The 20,489-nt window shown below is 39.3% G+C and overlaps 3 protein-coding genes across 6 annotated transcripts; 2 read left to right on the top strand and 1 right to left on the bottom strand.

The window, feature by feature from the left end:
• Positions 1 to 33: 33 nt before the first annotated feature.
• On the bottom strand, positions 34 to 2,940 carry LOC139609469 (PI-PLC X domain-containing protein 1). The gene is made up of 7 exons (XM_071464104.1): positions 2,706 to 2,940; positions 2,394 to 2,530; positions 1,902 to 2,024; positions 1,633 to 1,788; positions 1,385 to 1,497; positions 1,145 to 1,215; positions 34 to 889 (listed from the first exon to the last, which is right to left on the bottom strand). The coding sequence occupies exons 1-7, from the start codon at positions 2,806 to 2,808 to the stop codon at positions 555 to 557; spliced, it is 1,038 nt and encodes a 345-aa protein (XP_071320205.1). The 5' UTR covers positions 2,809 to 2,940; the 3' UTR covers positions 34 to 554.
• Positions 2,941 to 7,465: 4,525 nt separating this feature from the next.
• On the top strand, positions 7,466 to 12,475 carry LOC139609898 (four and a half LIM domains protein 2-like). Its single transcript, XM_071464940.1, has 6 exons — positions 7,466 to 7,587; positions 9,453 to 9,625; positions 9,855 to 10,029; positions 10,382 to 10,551; positions 11,312 to 11,498; positions 11,922 to 12,475. The coding sequence occupies exons 2-6, from the start codon at positions 9,470 to 9,472 to the stop codon at positions 12,071 to 12,073; spliced, it is 840 nt and encodes a 279-aa protein (XP_071321041.1). The 5' UTR covers positions 7,466 to 7,587; positions 9,453 to 9,469; the 3' UTR covers positions 12,074 to 12,475.
• A 713-nt stretch (positions 12,476 to 13,188) lies between these two features.
• cunh7orf57 (chromosome unknown C7orf57 homolog) lies at positions 13,189 to 20,000 on the top strand. 4 transcript variants are annotated; one of them, XM_071464131.1, is made up of 8 exons: positions 13,189 to 13,344; positions 13,937 to 14,002; positions 14,374 to 14,547; positions 14,952 to 15,039; positions 15,505 to 15,634; positions 16,499 to 16,563; positions 16,716 to 16,816; positions 17,110 to 20,000. In XM_071464131.1, exons 2-8 carry the CDS (start codon positions 13,945 to 13,947, stop codon positions 17,166 to 17,168), a joined length of 675 nt encoding a protein of 224 aa, XP_071320232.1. In that variant the 5' UTR covers positions 13,189 to 13,344; positions 13,937 to 13,944; the 3' UTR covers positions 17,169 to 20,000. The 4 variants fall into 4 exon arrangements, with proteins under 4 accessions (XP_071320232.1, XP_071320230.1, XP_071320231.1 ...); XM_071464129.1 differs by having other exon boundaries at positions 16,716 to 16,840; XM_071464130.1 differs by having other exon boundaries at positions 13,196 to 13,344; positions 13,955 to 14,002; positions 16,716 to 16,840.
• The last annotated feature ends 489 nt before the right edge of the window (positions 20,001 to 20,489 follow it).

Below are 20,489 nucleotides of genomic sequence, written 5' to 3'. Positions count from 1 at the left end.
CTGAGACCAAATGATTACTAACAACATGAAACATCATAATACATGAAAAGTATTTATTTACATAATGAATGAAAGTGTATTCCAAATGCAAACATCTTAATAACATGTAGTAAAAATAGGAAAAATAAAAAAATGATGTACAATATGAAAGTATACAAGGAAGAGGAAACACTTTAAGCATTTAATAATTTGATTTGTTTATTAATGTATTTGTCAGCAGCTTCTCCTATGAACACAATAGTGGAAACATAATAAATGACAATATATAAATCAGTTATTATAATAAAAAAATATATCTTCTATATATCTAAACATAACATGCTAAAAGCTGCGTACAACTACAATAAAAACCATTTATTAAATGTTTGTATACTGTTGAAAAAATGAAAACGAGTGAGACTCACAGTTTAAGTGCTACCAGAAAACCTGAATATGTGCCATTTGAAAATAATACAATAACGATACTGAGCCCAATGTGCAAAAGTCTGACGACGCGTTCACAGTTAATCAAGTTAAAAGTAAAGAAGGAAAGTAGGCGAAGATGTTTTTGTATGCTAGATCTCAGACACAGGCTTTGTCAATGCAGTTGCTATGGCAACAGCCGATGGCATCTCCCAGTGTCCTGCAGACAGGACAGGCAGCGAGCGTCCGGGCCTGCCCAGCAGCTTGTAGTTCAGGCCGATGACAAGCGAGCAGAACCGACTGACGCCCACGAAGTCGCAGCAGACGATGTTGACTCCGCCCTCCTCAGGCCCTGGACGCTGCTCGCTCACCCAGCTGAGCAGCAGCGAGAGAGCCCTCGTCGTCATCCTCCTCATGGTCTGGAGGGGATGGAGGAGGATGTAAGCAGCGTCCTCTGTCAGGTTCAGGCCGCTGACGTAAAAACCAGCTGCAAAACAGAGGCAGTTAAGGCAGAAATGTTGTTCTTTTTACTCCACTACATTTATTACAGAAATATGATGCATCGTTATAGATTCAACTACCCAACAGTATATTAAGTAGTAAAAATTTGCATTAACTTCACTGACAGGGCTTCAACACTTTTACCTAAATAAAATTTAAATGCAATCTCAGGTCTTGTTATAGTGTAACTTATATTTTTACTTCAGAAAAAGATTTGAGCACTTCTTCTACCATTGCGTACCTGGTCTCCCTCTGCGCTTCTGGTCCTCCAGGTACGCGATCACCTTCTTAGGGTCTGGGCTGTCAGCATACCTGGAGACAGAGAGCACCCACATGTGGTGATGGTGTGTGATAAAACTGGGCTTATGCTTGATTTTGATGATTAACAATAAAAGCGTGGTGTGAAGAGCATGTAATTCTAAATCAGCATTAGTATTAGTATTCGAGACACAAGGTTAAAAAGCACCACTGTGCATTTTACCAGTAAGGTACTCCAGTCCACAGCTCAGGGTGCTGCAGCACCACCTGCTGGTTTCCATAGGAAACGATGACCTGCTGACCTCTGGACCAACAGGAACGCAGGGTAGGAGTGTCCTGCACATACATGTAAACTTCAATCATAACAAGATAATAATACACTTTTATAGCACTGTCTATTCATGATCCAATCATTTTGGCACGATGAAAACAGTTCCCTTTCTTTACCTCTACCTGCTTTTCTCTTTTTACCTCTGAGGAGCAGAGTTTTTCTCCAAACAGCTTGATGATGTACTCCACGAGACAGGCGTGATCTTTGTCAGTCAGCGATTCAAAATGTGAGCAGGAAATGATTACAATCTCTTTAGGATGAGCGTCCAGCCAGGTAGCCAGTTCATCCAGAGCCTCCTGCATACACACAAATATTACTGTTACTAAAAGCTGCTGTACATCAAGGCAGCATTTGGCTCTGTTCAATTTCAATGAGAACAGATTTTCAGTGATCATTTGCCTTCATGTACCTTGACAGTCATCAGTGTGTAGATGCCATGGGCGAAGAACAATCCGCCTTCATCCGGCTTCCTGGCGATCCGCAGGTCAAAGAACCGAATACCAAGATTGCACTGATAACTGAGGACTGATTGCTACACACACACACACGCACACACACAGGGAGAAAGTGAGAGACAATAAATACAGACAGATGAAAGAATGCACAACTTCAAAGATTTTCCACAAAAAGTCTTTTAATTAATTGCAGGTAGCAGCAATTCCAGTTCTTATGTAAATGCCTTGCTTTGCAGCAATGGCAGAATTCATTTTATTCCGATATGTATGTATGCACACATATATCTGTTGTCGAAGAACTGGACTTTATTACATGCTTTGTATTAGTGTCAACCACAAATTGCAAAGTGTTTAAGCAATGATGCACCTCTCATTGGAGAGGATGCTGCACCTCTGCAGGCCCCTAACTCGGGCCCTTGGCCTGCAGTATGTGTGTGTTCCTTTACCTGCGTGGTGGCCCAGCGGTAAATACAAGGACGGATCCAGCAGGGAAACAGCCTGTCAAAGACTCTGAGGAGGCAGGGCTCTGATCTCAGCACCGGAGTGGAGACATCCAGACAGAAAGACATGCTGTCATGGCTCCCTAGAGAGACAGGACACAATTAGACGGGTGTCCAAATACTTTTGGCCACCACAAGAAAATATATATTTACTTTTTGCAACAGGAAATTAAATAGGAAATTAAATATTGACACACTTTAAAAGGAAGCTATTGATGGGTGTGTTTGCAGTCTGTTGAAAATAGGTGTTAGTTTTACCGGGTATGGCCAGGTTCCACAGCGGGACATCCAGCAGCCCCTCGGGCAGACAGGACATCCAGTCCGGGTTCCCTCCGAGCTGCTGCCGCTGTTCGCCCTCCATGTTCCGGACATCAGGTATTTCTTTACCATCTCATGACGGAGCTTTAAAATGCCCCGTTTCCTTATTTTGAACGCAAACACCGTTTATTTACAAAGTCTTCCGGGTTGACAATCGTCAAAAACAAAGCGACACTTCCTGTTTCCATTTTCAAAATAAAACCGGATACACTTATTCAAAATAAAAGCCATATTCACCAAAAAATGTTACATGTAAATAGTTGTGATTTTTTAATTCAGATTTTTGAATTGCCTAAACTATTACTATTACTATTTTAGTCTAAAGTATTTTTTTTAGTTTAGACTGTTTAGATTAGACTAAACAAATTTTCAAGACTCTACCACCAGCCTGTAAAATAAAACAGAAATTATAGCCACAATTTAAGCAGTTACAGTTGTGTTTTATATGTAATATACAGTAATATACTGGAGTGAAATATAATAAAATAAGAATAAATTATGAAATTGATAAATAGATTGATAATTATAATGTGTATTTTATTTTATGTGTGTATAAATGTAATGCAACAACATAAATATACTATATGCAGATATATAAAGGTCAGAGTGACAAGGAAAAGTACCGGGAGCCCTACTGTACCTCGTCTCTCCACATGATCCCCATTACTCCAATCAATGTACTATTAGATTATCCAGCTATATTTACACACTTTGTTGTTGTGGAACATATGAAATGCTGCAAAATCACAAATTTTATTGCCTTGTTTTTGTGCCAGTGTACTAAATTTAAACTTACATGATGCAGCAGAAAATCTAATTCTTAATAAATCACAGCAAACTGTTAACTAATGGCTCTGTTTTAAGGTTTGTGCCTCCTCAGCCATGTAAATGTCAACCGCAGCACATACTGACGCTCATTGGAGTCACACATGGACCGATTACTCCAGATTTACCTTTTAGTCGCAAAAATAAGGCTAAGGACAAACGAGTGGCTGCTGTTTAGTACTTAGACATTATGACATGCCATTTCTCTGAACCATTAAAAGAAAGGGTTTTTTCACAGATGTGAATGAGCTCTAGCTCTCCACCAGCCAGGTTCAAATGAGGCTTGTATGGCAGAGCTTCTATTGTATAGTGGAGCATATTTTTCATGATTTGACCAGATTAAACCTTTATCTAATCAATAAAATCTTGTTAGGTGGAGAGCGCCTTTTCATTTAGAGATGCTTTCCAAGATGGTACCCAATGAATCCTATGGAAATAGAAACAAGCGAGGCAGTCATATATGACAGGTCATCTCACGAATCCCGCAGTGGCAGAATGGTGAAATGAAGAGCGTACAATAGCTATATTGTCTTTAAACTGGACAAAGTCAGTCTGACCTGACCTGCCTTTAAATGATCATCAGAATAAAATTAAAATTAATTTGATTCAATCCAATTAGGTCAGATTCTTTTCTCAGTCACACTCTACTGTTAACTTATGGAAAATCATGAGCATATCTTCATATGACAATTGCAGATCCATGACAAATTAAAGGAAAAATCTGAAAAACTAGAGGGAACGCAAGACCCACTGAATGGTTTGCTGAGGCCTTCGCACTCACCAGATCTCAGCCCAGTTGAACATCTACGGGAGATTTTGGAGCAACGTCTTAGACAGCGGTCTCCACCACCGTCAGCAAATGAGGGAATATCTTCTGCATGAATGGTGTTCATCTGCACACACTTTACTAAGACACTTTACTTTGGTTTTTCCTTTAATTTGTCACTGTCTGTATTTTCTTACTGTGTTCACTGCACGTTCATGCTGCACAAATAAAAGAACTACCTTGTGTCACTGTTTACGTGTGTGTGTCCAAGTGGCTGAATCTCCTCCTCTGTGTCTTCTTCCAGCTGGCAAACATAACGCTGTGAATCACAACCAAAAACAGGTTTGAAAAACACAGAAGAAAATTGGGACAGACAGTCTGGTTATTGAGTCTCATCTGTTCTCGCCCCCTCCTGCTCTCTGTGTTGTATTTTAGTGCAGTAATGTAAACAGGAAGTCACGGCAGCATGACAAGAAAACTAACTTCCAAGAAACTTGTTATAGTTTTGAAGTTGTTCTGTCTGCACGCAAGACTTTCAGAGCGTGTCTCGATATACTGGCACCGACGATAACAGTACTATTTAAAAAATGAAGTATTGATATCGTGATAATATTACAAATACGATAATAATGTGACGGCAGATGTTAAACCTTGTGGTTCACCTGGTTGCCTTTTCACTGTCCACACTGTAAGTGTAATTGTTCTTTTTGTCCTCTGAATTTAACTGGTGGCATTTTTTATTTTTTATTTGCTATAGATATTGTGATTATATCGTTATTGAATTCTTCCAGCCACCTCATCTTGTGACCTTTTAAATTACAAAGTCTTGTGACTGCTTGGGAGGTCCCGACTCCCAGTTTGGGAACTACTGCTTCAAAAACATTCAGTAACTTTAAAGCTACTTAAATAACAATATGTCTGCTGTGCATAAGTTTCAAGAATCCAACTCAGTAATGCACTAATGCAGAGAGGACAGCCTTCACTAATAATATAACAAGAGATCAACAAGAGGGGAAATGAGCAAGAGAGCTGACTTCTCCATCCTAACGTATTAAAATACATACCTTGTGTTTAGTGTCCATCTATATGGAGGCCAGATGGAGGACTAAACACAGTGTCCCACTTGATTCACTGTGTCCTTCATATGTGATGAATCCAGGACATGAGGTTAAGTGAGGTAAAACGAAATGGAACTCAGCTGCATCTTTAGGAAACATTTATCCCACTTCTTAATTTTGTAGTATTTTTATCATGTTTCAAGCCATTACAAAAAAACTTTTCAAACTTTGAGGGCGATGTTGTAAATTCATAAGCCAGACTGATTTGTGGCTTTTTATTAGATTCTTATTTAATTTTTTGCATCGTCCATGTAATTTGATCCAAGAATTTGCAAAAAACAGAAATGTTTATGTTTCATATTCAGTTAACTTTCCTGGAATTTGACTCTATCATAAGATACGTTGGCCACATACTGTGAATTATTTCTTTTAATCACCCACTTCTAGTTTACAGTCAGTTTGTTTTCAGGACAGCACATTCTCAACCCTTTTAGAGTAAAGCATAGTACAGTTGCTTACATTATCTAGCAACCCAGGTGGATCATATGTAAGCGTTTAGTATAAAGTTTAATTTATGTTCGTGCTCTTTGCAGGTGACAGCATATCCCCAGACATGTATGATATTATCTACATGTATATGTATTTGTCCATCTATGCACACACCTGATAACCTGCATCCACTGTTTGCAGAGCTGCAGACGTCACACTGTGTGAACCAGGGCTGTCATTTTCTAGAAGCATGCAACAAATGTCATTTTCGTTTTATTTTTAGGTTGCACTTTTTATTTTTGATGACTAATAAGCTAAAATGAAATAATCACCGTATACAGCAGTAGAATTATATTGTTGTAAGTTTAGATTCCTAAACTTATCTGAACCCTGTTGTTCAGAAATTACTTTAATGAACTTGTGATCCGCACTTCATGTCAAAGATGAGTAACACCAGATCTCATGGACTCAGTTCACATGAGGACTACACATCCAGGACAGTGGACCCATTCACTACAAACCTGTGTTCTTTTCGGGTGTTCACTTCAAATACATGTTGTCTGCTTCATTTTTCATGTCGTTCTCCTCTTTAACTGAGATTTATCATGTTATTTGTCCTTTTCATAAATTGTTTTCTTGTTTCTGCTGCTGTGTTCGCCAAGTCTCCATTTCAAAATTGTGGTACAAATTTGGATAATCAAAGCCTTAATGGTATTACAAAATGGAGTCCTAGAAAGCACCCAGAAAGCACACACCTCTGCCAAGCTTACATAGTTCACGGAATCAGCAGTTCCCATCCTTTTCCAACTCATGCACCACTTGAAAATCTCAAGAAGCTCAATTTTTCTTTTTTTTTTTCATTGACGGGGAAGAGATCAGTTGTTGATTCACCAGCCGTCTCTCTCTCATCCTGTTGCTAACCAGCTATTCATTTAGATCTGATGTGCAACAACATAAAAAGCTCCTATCATTGGCTTATCACAGTGATGAGCCATAACACAAGAAGAGTAAACAACAATTAAAAGGGTTTTAAACAATATTCATGTTTTTAGGGATCATTCCATAAAAAAAATTGTATTAAAGTATCAGATCAAAAACTCTGTTTCTGAAATACAATACAAAGCTCAACACAGTTTCACTGCTTTGTTGTGTTGAAAGTTTCATGCATGTTGCACGTGTGCATCACTGCAGCAGCGTGAGGAGTTCAACCACTCGACCTGTAACCTTGAAAGAGCGACTTAACGGCAGCAGGAGGTCAGCAGTTATAGTATATATAGTTATGGTTGTGCTTTATAAATGGCAGGACTATATGTAGCTAAAGACTTATGACTTATTCCTTGGCCCCTAGCAAATAAAATGAAATCTGTAAAATCCTCATAAATAGCAGATAAACGCGAAGACGTTGTGTTTATCTTCATAAGTTGTTTTTATTACTGAGTGCACGTTCAAGAGTTAAAGAGTCCCACATTTCACTGTTGGATTAGTTGGGATTTTGAGCATTTTAGCTTGAATTTATAGCAGACTGAATATAAACTGGCCTGCCCACTCTGGTCACACCACTGCCTCCACCTTCCTGGGTCACTGCTGTAATTTTATAAGGCAGATGGGCTACAGCACTTGACAGACACCTCTGGTCTCAGTCTGCAAACAGGCTCCTACTCTGACACTCAGGCTGCACTGACAGGTAACACCTCATCTCTATATTTCTGGTTTTCCTTCTTTTATTTTCCAGTTGTTCATAAGTTAAGAGATTGAATTCCTGTATCAAATCTGGAATGTGATATTCAGAGGTTCAGAGGATTATTTGAGCTTCTTGTGCAGGTTTTTGCTTCATGTGATTGAAGGAATAGGGTGATATAAATTGAAAATAGAGGGGTAAGGCTCATAAAGGGATTTCATAGAAGCGGGTAGTGGATTTAGATTAAGGGTAAAGCATGGTTTAAGGGTTTTTTTATTGGGGTATAGAGGTTTACAGGGGTTTTATTTGGGTGTATAGAGGATTTATACAAGGATTATAGAGTCTAGAGACGATTCAGAGAGGTCGTAGGGGGTACAAAGGATCTATAGGGGGTACAGAGGCTTTACAGAGGGGTTAAAGCTGATATAAGACAGTCAAATAGTTGTGCTACAACCTAAAATGTCTTTGCTGTACCATTAAATTTCCCACCATCCTTGTTCACTGGTCGATATATTTTCCTCTCAGTTCAGTTCTCTGTTAAAAGTGAGTTGGACAGCTGTTGTGTTGCAACATATTTTGTACCCTAACATACTTAGCTGAGCATAATCCAGGATTTGTGGAGGTTTAGAGGCTTTTTTGGAGCTGCTCGCTCAGGCCTCCTTAAAAGGGGGAAACAGAATGAGAAGTTTTGTACACTCTGTCATGAAATACTATTTTTGCCCGGAAAATATTGCGTTGGTGAAAAAGGCTGAGAGATGATTTCTGATGATTTAAAAAAAAAAACAGTTATGTGGTTGAATCAACAGTTTTGTCCAAACTTAAATGTCCCGGGTTCAAATGAAAGTCATTCACAAATTATCTGCTAATGAATAAATCACATTATTCAGTTAATCCCAATTAGGAAAAGAATATTTTGCATCTGTTTTCTGCCTGTGCCAATGCACTTTGTTTGTAAGGCAGCTTTACACTTTCAGTGACAAGACAATGATCATCATCTCATCTGTCTGATGTGGTGGTTTGGGCTTATTGATGTTATAGCTCCCCCTTTACAGACCTCCCACCTCTCTAAACAGGATGGATTTCTTCCATGAATTGATTTTCAGAGGTTGCGTAAGATTTTATGGAGCAATCCTTTTTTTTAATCTGATACATATTCAACCAATATTTAAACCTAACTTTGATGATGCTGTTTGGCACTGTTTAGTTTAAAAAGTCTGCATGAGATGATAATACAATCATCTGTGTTTCATTTCATTTCATTCCTTGTCGATGGATTCTTTCCTCCACTTTATCTCAATTTTTTTTTTAATTGTTCCACTTCTCCTCCTTTTTTCCTCCCTCCCTCTTTCATTTAATGCTCCTTATTCTTGGTCTTGCACAGAATTTCTCAAAACTAATTTGCTGAGATGAGCAGTGACATTCATTTAATGGAATCAGAGCTAAATCTGACTTAACTTTGGACTTTTGGAGCCAGTAAACCAGATTTTAAAGTCACACTATCTCCATTAATAAAGCGGAAAGTATTTACTCTCCTGTGTGTGCCCTTGTGGGGACGGTTTGCCACATTCCTTAGCCTAATTTGTCGTATGTAGTACTCAATTACGCCTCCAGTATCCTCAGAAGGGCCAGCTTCTGTACCTGGTCATGGAGGCATGATGTCATTTATTGGACCATGTGATGCTGAAATGAGATACTGCAGTGTTTGTGTAGAAAACGTCAGCTTACCAACTACAGGAGTCCAATCCAAGTTTCAAATTTTACGTGGTGATCGAGCTTGTGCGTGATTCCTATTGGCCAATTTGGGAAAGTTTTGGCTGCAGCTGCATCGTCTTTATGGCCCTGTTTTTAAATGTCTCTATCTCACATGGCAGGGGCTGTTTTAGTTAAGATGACTGAGCGCTACGACTGCACAGAGTGTAACGAGTCCCTTTATGGGCAGAAATACATCCTGAAGGAGGAAAACCCGTACTGCATCAAGTGCTACGAGTCACTTTTCTCTCACAACTGTGAAGTGTGCCAGAAGCTCATTTCCTGCACCAGCAAGGTAACATTTCAACTGTTCATCTTTTATTTGCACCTATATTTATATTTTCCCATCAGTGTCTGCAGCTGTCAAATGTCTTTATTACCTTTTGGTTTGGCCCCGTTTTTGTCCCATGTGTTGGTGTTGACAGTTATTTTAATGTTTGCAGGTGCTGAAATGTTTCCACAGACCACACCTTTCTCTTATTTCTAATCAAAGCAAACACTCACTCCTTTCATTCACTCTGCAGGATCTGTCATACAAGGATCATCACTGGCACAGCGACTGCTTCCTCTGCATCAAGTGCAGCCGATCTCTGGTGGACCGGCCCTTCGCCACCCAGGATGACATGCCGATGTGCACTGACTGTTACAGCAATGAGTATTCAGCCAAGTGCCATGCATGCCTGAAGACCATCATGCCAGGTGGGGAGGTGGTAGCCTTTAAATCTTACTGTACAAAGTGTTTTTCTAGTTTACAGTTTTAGCAGCTTGTGTATCATCAGCAAATAGTCATTAGCTGTAACTGGTTGATCTGATTCTCAGGTATAAAATGGCTTTTGTCTGCAGGGACACGTCAAAATTGATGACGTAATGGACATGTAATGTTGTTATTGGGCTGTTGAAGCCATTTAGCTTTAAACCGACACATCAGCACCATGTGGACGGTGTGCTGACATGCAGGTTAAGTTGAAAAATGGGATTTGTGAGAGAACTCCTCTCTCTTCCTTCTCTTTCCCTCCCACTCACTCTCTTTTTCTCTCTCTCCACCCACCAGGCTCTAAAAAGATGGAGCATAAGGGCAACAGTTGGCATGAGAATTGTTTCACCTGTAACCGTTGCCAGCAGCCCATTGGCACCAGGAGCTTTGTCCAGAAGGATGCCAGCAACTACTGCCTGCCCTGCTACGAGAAGCAGTTTGCTCTGCAGTGCACCCACTGCAAGAAGGTAAAACAGCACTGACTGTGCTTTACATCCACTTTACATCTCAACATGCACAAAACAAGCTCTGATTGCATTTATGGTGTGTGGTCGTCTCCAGCTGCCCTCAATTAAATTTGATCATAAAGCTATAATTTTGCTTGTGAGGTTGCAGAGAGGTCTCTAATGAGCAACTCCTCCACCTGCTAGATGATAACAACATCAATATTCTGTTTGAGAGACATTTAAAAGCAAAGTTAACCTCTTGAACCGTGATTTTTCCCCGAGACGTCCCCTGGGTGGCTTTAAAGTTAAAGACAAGTACTGTGATGCTACTGAGTGAAATATACGAGTCCAAGAGGTCATGTTTTTTATGGCTGAGCCGTCCGTTCAGAGGATGTGTTGTGTGCATAATTTTAAAGGAGCAAAATTTTAGCCTGGACATCCAAATCACTGCTGATGGTGCTGTTATGAAAAGACATGCAGTGAAGGAGGGAAGAAGACTGTTGTGGTTTAGAACAGTCATCGGCAGGAAACAGATGGATAAGCAGGCAAGAAACAGGCATCTTTTTGTGCTAGAAGCTGGTAGGTGAGACAGCAGTCATCTGTGACTAAGCCAGCGACAAACAGCATAAAAGATGGAGAAATCAAACTGCATGATCCTGTGCATACATACAGAGGAGCTCTGGAGCTTTGTGTGGCATTTTAACAGCAAGTCTTTACTAAATCCACCACAGTACAAAAAGGAACCGTTTTCAACTTTTCTGTTGTCTCGAAACACTTTCAGCCCATCACCACTGGAGGAGTGAACTACCGCGACCAGCCCTGGCATAAGGAGTGCTTTGTTTGCATCGGCTGCAAGAAGCAGCTGGCCAGCCAGAGGTTCACCTCTCGGGACGACTTTGCCTACTGCTTCGACTGCTTCTGCAACCTGTTTGCCAAGAAATGTGCTTACTGCACCACCCCGATCAGCGGTAAAGCTTAACCTCAACTTGTGTCTGGAGTACCACCCTTGAAAACCTAGTTATACATATCCTTTGAATTTTAGTGAGGGCTGTGTACCCAAATGTGTTTGGAGCAAAAAAACAAGAAGCAAAAAAAACAAACTTGTAAATCACGTAAATTGAAGAAATGAATAATCCTGTTTCAAATGGCCTGTCTGGTAAAGGTCCAAATAGTTCAAAGTCTCCAGGCTTTCAGTGATAAATTTTTAGTGAGTTGTCGTTAAATACAGAATAAAATGAGGTAAAAGCACAGTAAAAGTAGCACAAGTTCTAAATCCTGCATCCTGTGTATCCAATCACCATCAATTATGGGGTTATTGCATTACAGAGATCATGAGATTTCCCCTTGTGCAGCAGATCACTCATGCCTCCACTTTGCTGCTTTTGTTTCAGGTCTCGGAGGCAGCAAGTACATCTCGTTCGAGCAGCGCCAGTGGCACAACAGCTGCTTCAACTGCAAAAGGTGCTGCGTGTCTCTGGTTGGCCGAGGCTTCCTGACGTGCAAAGACGACATCTTCTGCCCTGACTGTGGCAGAGACATCTAAGTGGTCTCCAAAGCTTGTCCGAACCGGCTGCCAGTCAAAGTGCACTAGTGTTACGCTCCTAACCCGACCTTTGTTGCATTATTTGCATCACTTATTGGGTTCTTACTCATTAACCTGTTCCTCCTGCTGAGGTGTTTCCTGCATGCGCTGATGATACTGTGTTTTATGTAAATAAGTTGAAGCCTTCATTCCAAAATGTAGTTTTTTTTCTGTCCCCTTTTGGAATGAAAGTCTGTGTGTGGCATCAAAATAACCACTTTTCATTTATATTTCAGAAAGATTTAGAGCAGTTATTTCTTAACAGAGTTAATATAATAATACTAATGCTATTTGTTGTAATTTGATGAATTCTGTTCAATGAAATCTAAATATGTGAAGCACAATAAAGATTATTTGATTTCACAGATGATTTGACCTGTTATTGAAACACTATTGTGTTGGAGATTATAAGGAAAGTGTGCATTTAAACTATCATGTAATATTAGTTGTGGGAAAAATACTCTGGTTTGTTGGTAAAACTATAAATACTAGATTGGAATAACACAAAATTGTACACATAGTTAAGAAGCCTGTGCCACTTTTATAATAAGGAACCATTAAATTGTAACTAATGGCGTTATTAATGGTTCATGAATATTTACTAACGTTTTCAAGTTCAGTTTTATCTTTTCTATTTGCTTATAATATAAATGCTGGTATAAATCCATAAGTAAACATTAAAGTAGTTGTAGTATAATACTCCATTACAAGTACAAGTCCTGCATTTCATTTTAGTAACAAAAGTAAAAGTACAGTATTTCCATCTGAAAAATAATGGAGTAGAAGTATCAAGTAGTATACAATGGAATGACTAAAATAAAGTACAAATACCTCAATTTTGTACTTTTGTAAACGTACTTTGTCACGCTCCACCACTGGCCAAAGATCGTCTCCTAATATATTAACTGAACGAACAATAGAAAGAGCTCTCACTCTCTCCCATTTCAAGATCTGATCTCCACTCTTTACTATGAAACGCTACAACACGACTACAAATTTACGTAAGACGTCGTTGCGTATAGACGATCTTCGGTTAGCGTACCGGATGTCGACAGCAGGTGCCACCGGAAGTGTGTGCGTCCAGCCCTGCCTGCAGAAGAAGAAGAAGAAGAAGAAGAAGAAGAAGAAGAAGAAGAAGAAGAAGAAGAAGAAGAAGAAGCTAACGGCATTTAATTCCAACAACCCAGTAACAACCTCTTAGCAATAACAACAAAGCAAAAATAACAGATAATGTAAGAAGTGTGTTTGATTTTATGAAAGTAGCATCGTTAGCTGGTTATCTAAAAAGTAGCATTGGTGCAGCTCAGAATAAGGTTTGCGCTGCTACTGCGGCATCTAGCTAGGCGGCTAACTAACTTAGCATTGCTTTGTTAGCCACATTGCTAAGCAAAACTATGCTATCGAAAACACTAGAAAAGATGCTTGTTGTGTGTTTCATGTATTCACCCTCTGCAAAGTAGGCTTTCTTTTTATTAAATGTGTGCAAACATTAGCCACTGTGGCTTATTATCGGTGCGATAGCTCCACTTGTTAGCTAATATACAGCTTTTTTTCTGTCTACACGAACGAATCCTCCTTTAACTGTATTAACAGCATAATAATTGTCCCTCTTAATTCTCTTAAAGTTTATTAATTTAGTTATTGTGCAACAAGTATTACTTTTTTGATTGTATGTTAATTTGAAAAAGCTCCTGCTGATTTTTATAAGCTTGATTAATGTGTTTTATCTCCTACGTCAGGCAACAAGCATCCTAACCTCAAATTTCGGTCTGCATTTGAGAAATGTGCTCTTACAATCTATCATTTATTCTTACTGATCATCAGATTGTAATATGTCTGCAGCTGAAATGAGCACCGCTGTCCCCAACCATCGAAGGACCAAGCCTGGAGGTAAGTCTTGGGGCATCTCTGATGGCATCTCGATAAATATTTAATTGTCTCATGGGTAATTTAGAGACAGCATGTCAAAATGTCATGGAAAATTCAGCTCCAGCAAGTATTTTTATGCATTTTTACATTCTCTGGCTCCATCACCTGTAATACACTTGAATACTCAAAGCAAAACTATCCAGCAACTCTAAAAGTAAGACATTTCCTACTAAAACACATTAGAACTCCAAACTCCTTCCAGTTGACGGACTAAACATGCAGTGTACTGTGGCTGTGCATGTAGGGTATACGGAGAGGAACCATTACTTAACTTGCAAATGCAGCCACACACACTAGCAAAGCCAGCAGATGTAATTCTCAGTTCATTGCAGGCATAAAGCCTGGGGTTGTGACCAGCGGCGTGACTGGACCGACCTCCCAGATCCCCGGTCTGTCCCAGAGCGCTGACGAAAGCAGCCCAGTGGAGAGGATCAGCGGCCGGCGAGTGGGCATATTTGAGTCAGATTCCGATTACGTCAAGCTTGCTAAGCAGGGAGGACACAAAGGTAAAGGAAACCAATTCAAGACGTGTGCACACAAAGGCTCAAAGTAAAGTTGATGATGTTGTTCCAGGTGGATAAGGTTTTGTTTTTCTAATCACTATTATCGTAGCAAAACAGGAGGATGGTGGGGAGATGGGAAATGGCAGCATGGAAGAAGAACATTGTAAATCCTCACTTAAGCTGCTTAAAAGACAGATTTTCAAAATTGTCTAGTTGCTGAGTAATTGTTTAGCTCCTGAGCTGAAAAGACTGCAAGTTAAATGTCACATTGTGCTTTCAAAGGTGAGATACAATGTTCATAATTGCTTGCAGTGTTTCTGTTACATTTTGAATATTGTGTGTGTGTGTGTGTGTGTGTGTGTGTCTGTCTGTGTCTGTCTGTGTCTGTCTGTCCCACCACCATTCAGGGCTGTTGAGTCATGATGCTGACCTTGACAATAAACCAATGAAAACCTACAATCCACCCAACTGGTTTGGAGGTGATGAGTCAAACGGGTAAGAAGACTGGTTAAACACTCTAGTAAGAAATATAACATGATGAAGATGCATTTGTGAGCGATTCAAAACCCAGGAGAGCTTGTAATGTCTCCCAGCACAAACTCACCTCACATTTTTTAACCTGGAGTCTTTTCTTCATCATGTTGATGGACTCTCAAGTAAAATCTAGTTCATAGTGTCTGTGTAGAGACAGTTAAGAGTCTGTAAAGTGTGAATGTTCGACAAACATTTGGTGTCACAGAGGAAAAACGTGTCTCTGGGTTTGATTTGAACGCCTGATGAACTGCTTTGATGTTTTCAGCAGCCAACTCGCGTTTCAGGATAAAACACAACTTGTACAAATGCTTCCTGAGCTCCAGAGCGCCGCGTAGAACGCTAACAAAGCAGCCAAAATTTGTCACAATGTGATGAGTGGCGAGCAGTAATTTCACTTAGTATGTCACCATGGTTTTGTGCTTACAGTGGAAGCAAAGCAACGTCTCCCAACAGCCAGATGAAGGGGGGCAGCCAGGCTCTGGCTGCACCGTTTGGCACTGATAGCAATTCATCCTGGGAAAGAGAGACTGATAAATTTACCCATGGTAAAGATAAGGTGAATAAACCAAACTAGTCACCCCCAACATGGACGCCATGCCGATATCTTCCATGCTCTATTTTTTTCATTTTTACCATCATCATTCCTTATTTTCACATGATTTCGCTCCATTTTTGCATTTGCATTTTGTCTAGAATTAATTTGGGTTTAATTTTCTGCTGGTGCTTTGGCTGTTTTTGGGAAATATTGATAAAGTCTCAGGTAAGGTGAGTGATGCTCTGAAAGTACCTGATTGAAAAATAAATTCATTCTTCTTATTTTTCTTTTATATTAAAGTAACTGAAAAAAATATATGAGAAGAAGCTGTATCGTGACACTATGGAGGTTGCATACCTAATGCAGTGTTAATGCAGTAAGAAGATTTACATGAGCAAAGAATTTGCAAAGGAGGTTATAGTTTTTAGACATTACATGTTGTCTAAATGAGGCCTGTTTTTTAAATATACATTCATCAAATGTTTATAGGGTAATATACATATTATTTAGTAAAATATTTGTTGACCTTGTGCTTTAACAGGCTACATGTAGGATTAAAATGAGCTTTCTCTGGTACAGTGAGTGAATAGAAATTTACTTAGTTTGCTCTTTGGGTTCAAGCTTTTTTTGTTCAAGACAGTTTCTTTAATCCTTTGCATTGCATGACTTAAGTTTTCCTCCATCATTTCATCCTCTGCTGTATCACCCAGATCTGTTTCACCTGCATATTTGACAGTAAAGTGACTTAGTCTTGCTGTGATTTTGCAGCATAAAGATCATAATTATCCACATTTTCATTTGTTGTCTAATAATATGGGTTCAGAATCAGTTCAGATTGAGATTTGACGTATAACCAGGAGGTTTGGTAACTTTTCCATCATATAGATGTCTCCTGATGGAGCTGCCGATCAGTTGGAGGGTCTATCCATGACCAACAAATACAAGAGAACGTGAGTAAATCTCTTATATGCCACATTTGAAGAATTTGTAGGCAAATATTAAATACTTGCACACTGTGCTGTGAACAGGTAGAAGCAAAATAAATTCAGTAAAGCCTCAAATTAATTCATACTGATGGTGCCGTCTCCTATCTCCTCTGCAGGTCTTACGATAAGAAGGCCCCCCCAGTCAGCATGTCCAAGCTGCTGAGTCATGGTTATGTGGAGGACCAGAAAAAGTCTCCTAATGACGACGATGCCTCAAGTACGGTTACAGGCTCATTAAGATGTATGTACAGTAAGGTTAAGCCCGCTGAATAGTAAATGTGTTTTTTAAACCCTTTGTGCAAAAGTAAGTTGTCAGTATTTCAGATTTCAAGCTTTTTCACAAAGCTGGAAAAACAACCCAAAAACATGCTTATACAGAGGCAGAGGTGTAGAACTGAGGCAGTAATTCTAGTTTCAGGATGGAGTTAGAGGTTATTGTGAAAAGATTTGTGAAAAGTTTCATTGGCGATAATTTTTGCCTCAAAAGTTGCTGTCTATTTTGTTTTCTAGGTGTGACCTCAGAACAGACCAGCACCATTGCAACGGAGGATGTGGACGATCTTGAGTAGTGCGTACAGGTTCTCGTCTGGCGGGCAAAGGGGTCGTCCTAACACTGGTTCATGGTGTCACAAATTCACAAAAAAGCCACTCCGCCCCCTCTTGGATTCACTTACATTTATTGTACATCCACTGATTCTTAGGTTTTGTACTTATGTTTATGCAAAAGGTACTGTCATTTCTATTTATTTGCTTTAAGTTGTAAAAAGAATTCACGCATATTTTGCTGAGTAGATGTGTCGGTGATTGCAGTATTTTTTGTTATTTCTTTGTTGTTGTTCCTCGATTTGAAAGACGAGTTGTGTGCAGGGCAGGAAACTAACATTTTGGTTCTGTTGTTTTACCAACTGGTTTGATTTTTAGAAATCAAAATGAGAGACAGCCTGACCTGCTGGAACTTAAATTTACCTGCATTCTGCTGGCGGCTGGTGTTAGTTTCCCTCCCTGGTTGTATGAAGATCGAGTTAGTAAATTTAAAAAGTGTTTGTGCTAATGAATTGTGGTTCCAGTGACGTGAAACATTATTTGTTTTGATCAAGGGCTCCTGCTCTCTGAAGGGATGTTAGAGGTTTGTGTGTTTTCGGCTGCGGGGGCGGATACGATCATTCGTTGAGACAGCAGCCCCGCAGCTGTGACCACATGCCAAAGTGCATACTGAAGGCCACAGCTACAGCTGTATGTCTGATTATAAAGGGCCAAAAAAGATTTTTAGGTTGCTGCTCTGCAGAAGGTTTTTCTTCTCTTATGTTCCCCACAAATTCTGTTGCTTTGGAGTCCCTGAAGTAGAGAAACATGAACTCGTGTAGCATCGTTTTACTGTGCAAGCTGCATTTTTATGAAGGCTTTTAGTCCAATAATCAGAATAAAAGCCCAAAATTCACACAGAAGAAAATGCTCAATTAATCGTGACATTTGATAGTTTCCATAAGAGCACTAGCAAACGCTGTAAATTTAGAATTTTATTATCACTGCTTATCAGTCAGGACGCTCATCAGTAAATCTGTAATAGTGCCAAGTGTTTGATGCTGGTCCAGATAAGTCAGAGGCTTGCTAATGATAGAACTAAATTAGACGTATTCTGCATGTTAAAGCCTTGCATTCTCCTTCAGCCTAATAACCCCAAGTTCATGCAACAACAGAAAAAGTACTCTGGGAAATTGTAGGAAAGAGGCCACCACCTTATGCAGACTGACAACCCGAAAGTCAATTCCAATGTAATTCCCTGTGAAGATTAAGGCAGACGAGTTTTTAGAAAGTGAGTTCTGAACATGCCAACCAAGCATTTTTTCCCTGCCCATGCAGTGTTTTGACTTAGTAGACACCAGTAGGAGAAGTTAGTGTTAGTGCACAGCCTGGTCACACCAAACCCTCCATCTCATGACATGTTTATCTGCCTGATGGGAGATTATTCAGCTCAGATTAGAGAAATTGTTACTGCTGCATCATGTTTACACATAAAAACTTGACAACCAATCCTGGAAGCAGTGAAAAAACATTGCCTGCTGGTCAAGTGGTTGAGACTTGTAGCATATAACAGCAGTGTTTCCAGTTTGATTACAGATGTGGACTTTTGTTTCATGTCATACTCCCCTCCCTTGTCGCGTATTTCCTGTCTGTCCCTTTAAAATCAACTAAATGATCCATCATGACTAAATCAGAGAGTTGGCAAAAAGCTGTAAGTTTAGTATGTATAGTAAATCCTCAAATAGAAGCCGGTATTTAAGGAATACCATTAAAAAAAAAGTTAATAATAATGTCGTGTATAGTTAGAAGCCATTTTTATTTTTTTTATTTTTTCCTCTGTGAAGTTCAACCCTTAGATTTTATTTAGGTTTGGCCATACTGCTCACAAGTCACAGCTGTAAACACAAATGTCCCCATGTCTCCTGCTTGTTTATGCAGTTGCAACATTGGTCAGACTGTCAGGAGGTCTGGAAAAAAGTCATGGATTTCTTTGACATTTGATTGACAGCTTGGCCTTGAGCCATTTATGGTTATAATTATTTTTTTTAGCGTAACTGTGAACCAGACTGTGACAGTAAAATCCTAATCCCACAGGGACATTTGTCTGGTGAAAAAAATGCTTGTCAAATGAGTAGGATAGGATGATGTATGTGGGTGTCACAGCAAGATTTAAGATGAGTTTGTCCTAATAAATCCAACACATCCATCACCTGTGTCTCAAAATGATGCAGCAGTAACAGACTCTACAGAATTTACTTAGAAACTCTTACAAGAGATGTGTCATGTTCAAGACAACTGACCGGTCATCACTTTTCTCAACGCAATATGTCTAAGCAGTGATGCATAAATTATCTGTACGTTGTATTAAAAAGTGTCAAGTGTTGTTCCAAAACTAGACGCTTTACTGTCTTCAGTGACACTGGATTTTATTTTTGCAGTGCAAGGAATGGCGAATGTATCATCTTTTGATGTTGTTTGCGTTGAAGAACGGGTTTATTTCTATGAACTGTTCAATATTCAGGTACAGTATTTACATTTAAGACGAGTGTTTTGTCCAGTTTATTCCTCCTCTCCCTGTTTACAACCGGTAGTGGGAAGCTTTAGTGGCTTAACTTTGCAAAGTCCTCCCCTAAAGTCTTGTCACTTGTCTGCCAACCCCCCCCCCCCCCCCCCCCCCGCTTTTTATCTGCAAATGGTATTAGTTCATTTATAAATGGAAATGTACTAGAGGAGAGTGAAGAAGGCAGCTTTTAAACTGAAGATCCCTCAAGTGTTTGTAGTGAGAAGTCTACCTGACACAACTCCATGTAAGACCCTGCTTATCTTGACAACTTCACACAGACTCTTATCATTTAAATAAATGGGCATGTGCATGTAAATGTGTGCTGTTTTATTTTTCGTCTTTACCTTGTTGGTACAGCTGATGTTGAAATCCAAACTGAAGTTAAGTTTCTGTTATTTCAATTTAGTCTCTTGAATGTAGGCAATGAATAAATAAATAACGAATAAATAATACGCTTATTTTTGTTTAACAAGGTTCAAAATAATGTGATTTTTCTAATTAATTTCCAATCAGACCAAATGAATCTCTGTGAAAAGCCATTATCAAAGCGTTTACACATATTTGGGTATTTATAATTTACATTACGCATTAATCTGCTGACAATTCTCTCAATGAATTGCTGAATCCTTTGGGTCTATAAAACGTGAAGCTATTTGTTTTTTTGTTTCCAGCAGCTGGAAATAAAGCTTATTTTTGGCATTCAGCTTTATAAATGACTCCAGTGACTAATGTATCATCAAAAATAGTTTTGTTGATGGACTAATCGATTAACCAACTAATAATTTCAGCTCTTGTTGGAGATTGG

Source organism: Trachinotus anak, unplaced genomic scaffold (assembly GCF_046630095.1).
Source record: "Trachinotus anak isolate AG129_WGS33_773 ecotype Australia unplaced genomic scaffold, CSIRO_AGI_Tana_v1 ptg000026l, whole genome shotgun sequence".
Lineage (NCBI taxonomy): Eukaryota > Metazoa > Chordata > Actinopteri > Carangiformes > Carangidae > Trachinotus > Trachinotus anak.
The sequence above is the reverse complement of the archived record's forward strand: the minus strand, read 5'-3'. Positions and strand labels throughout refer to the sequence as shown.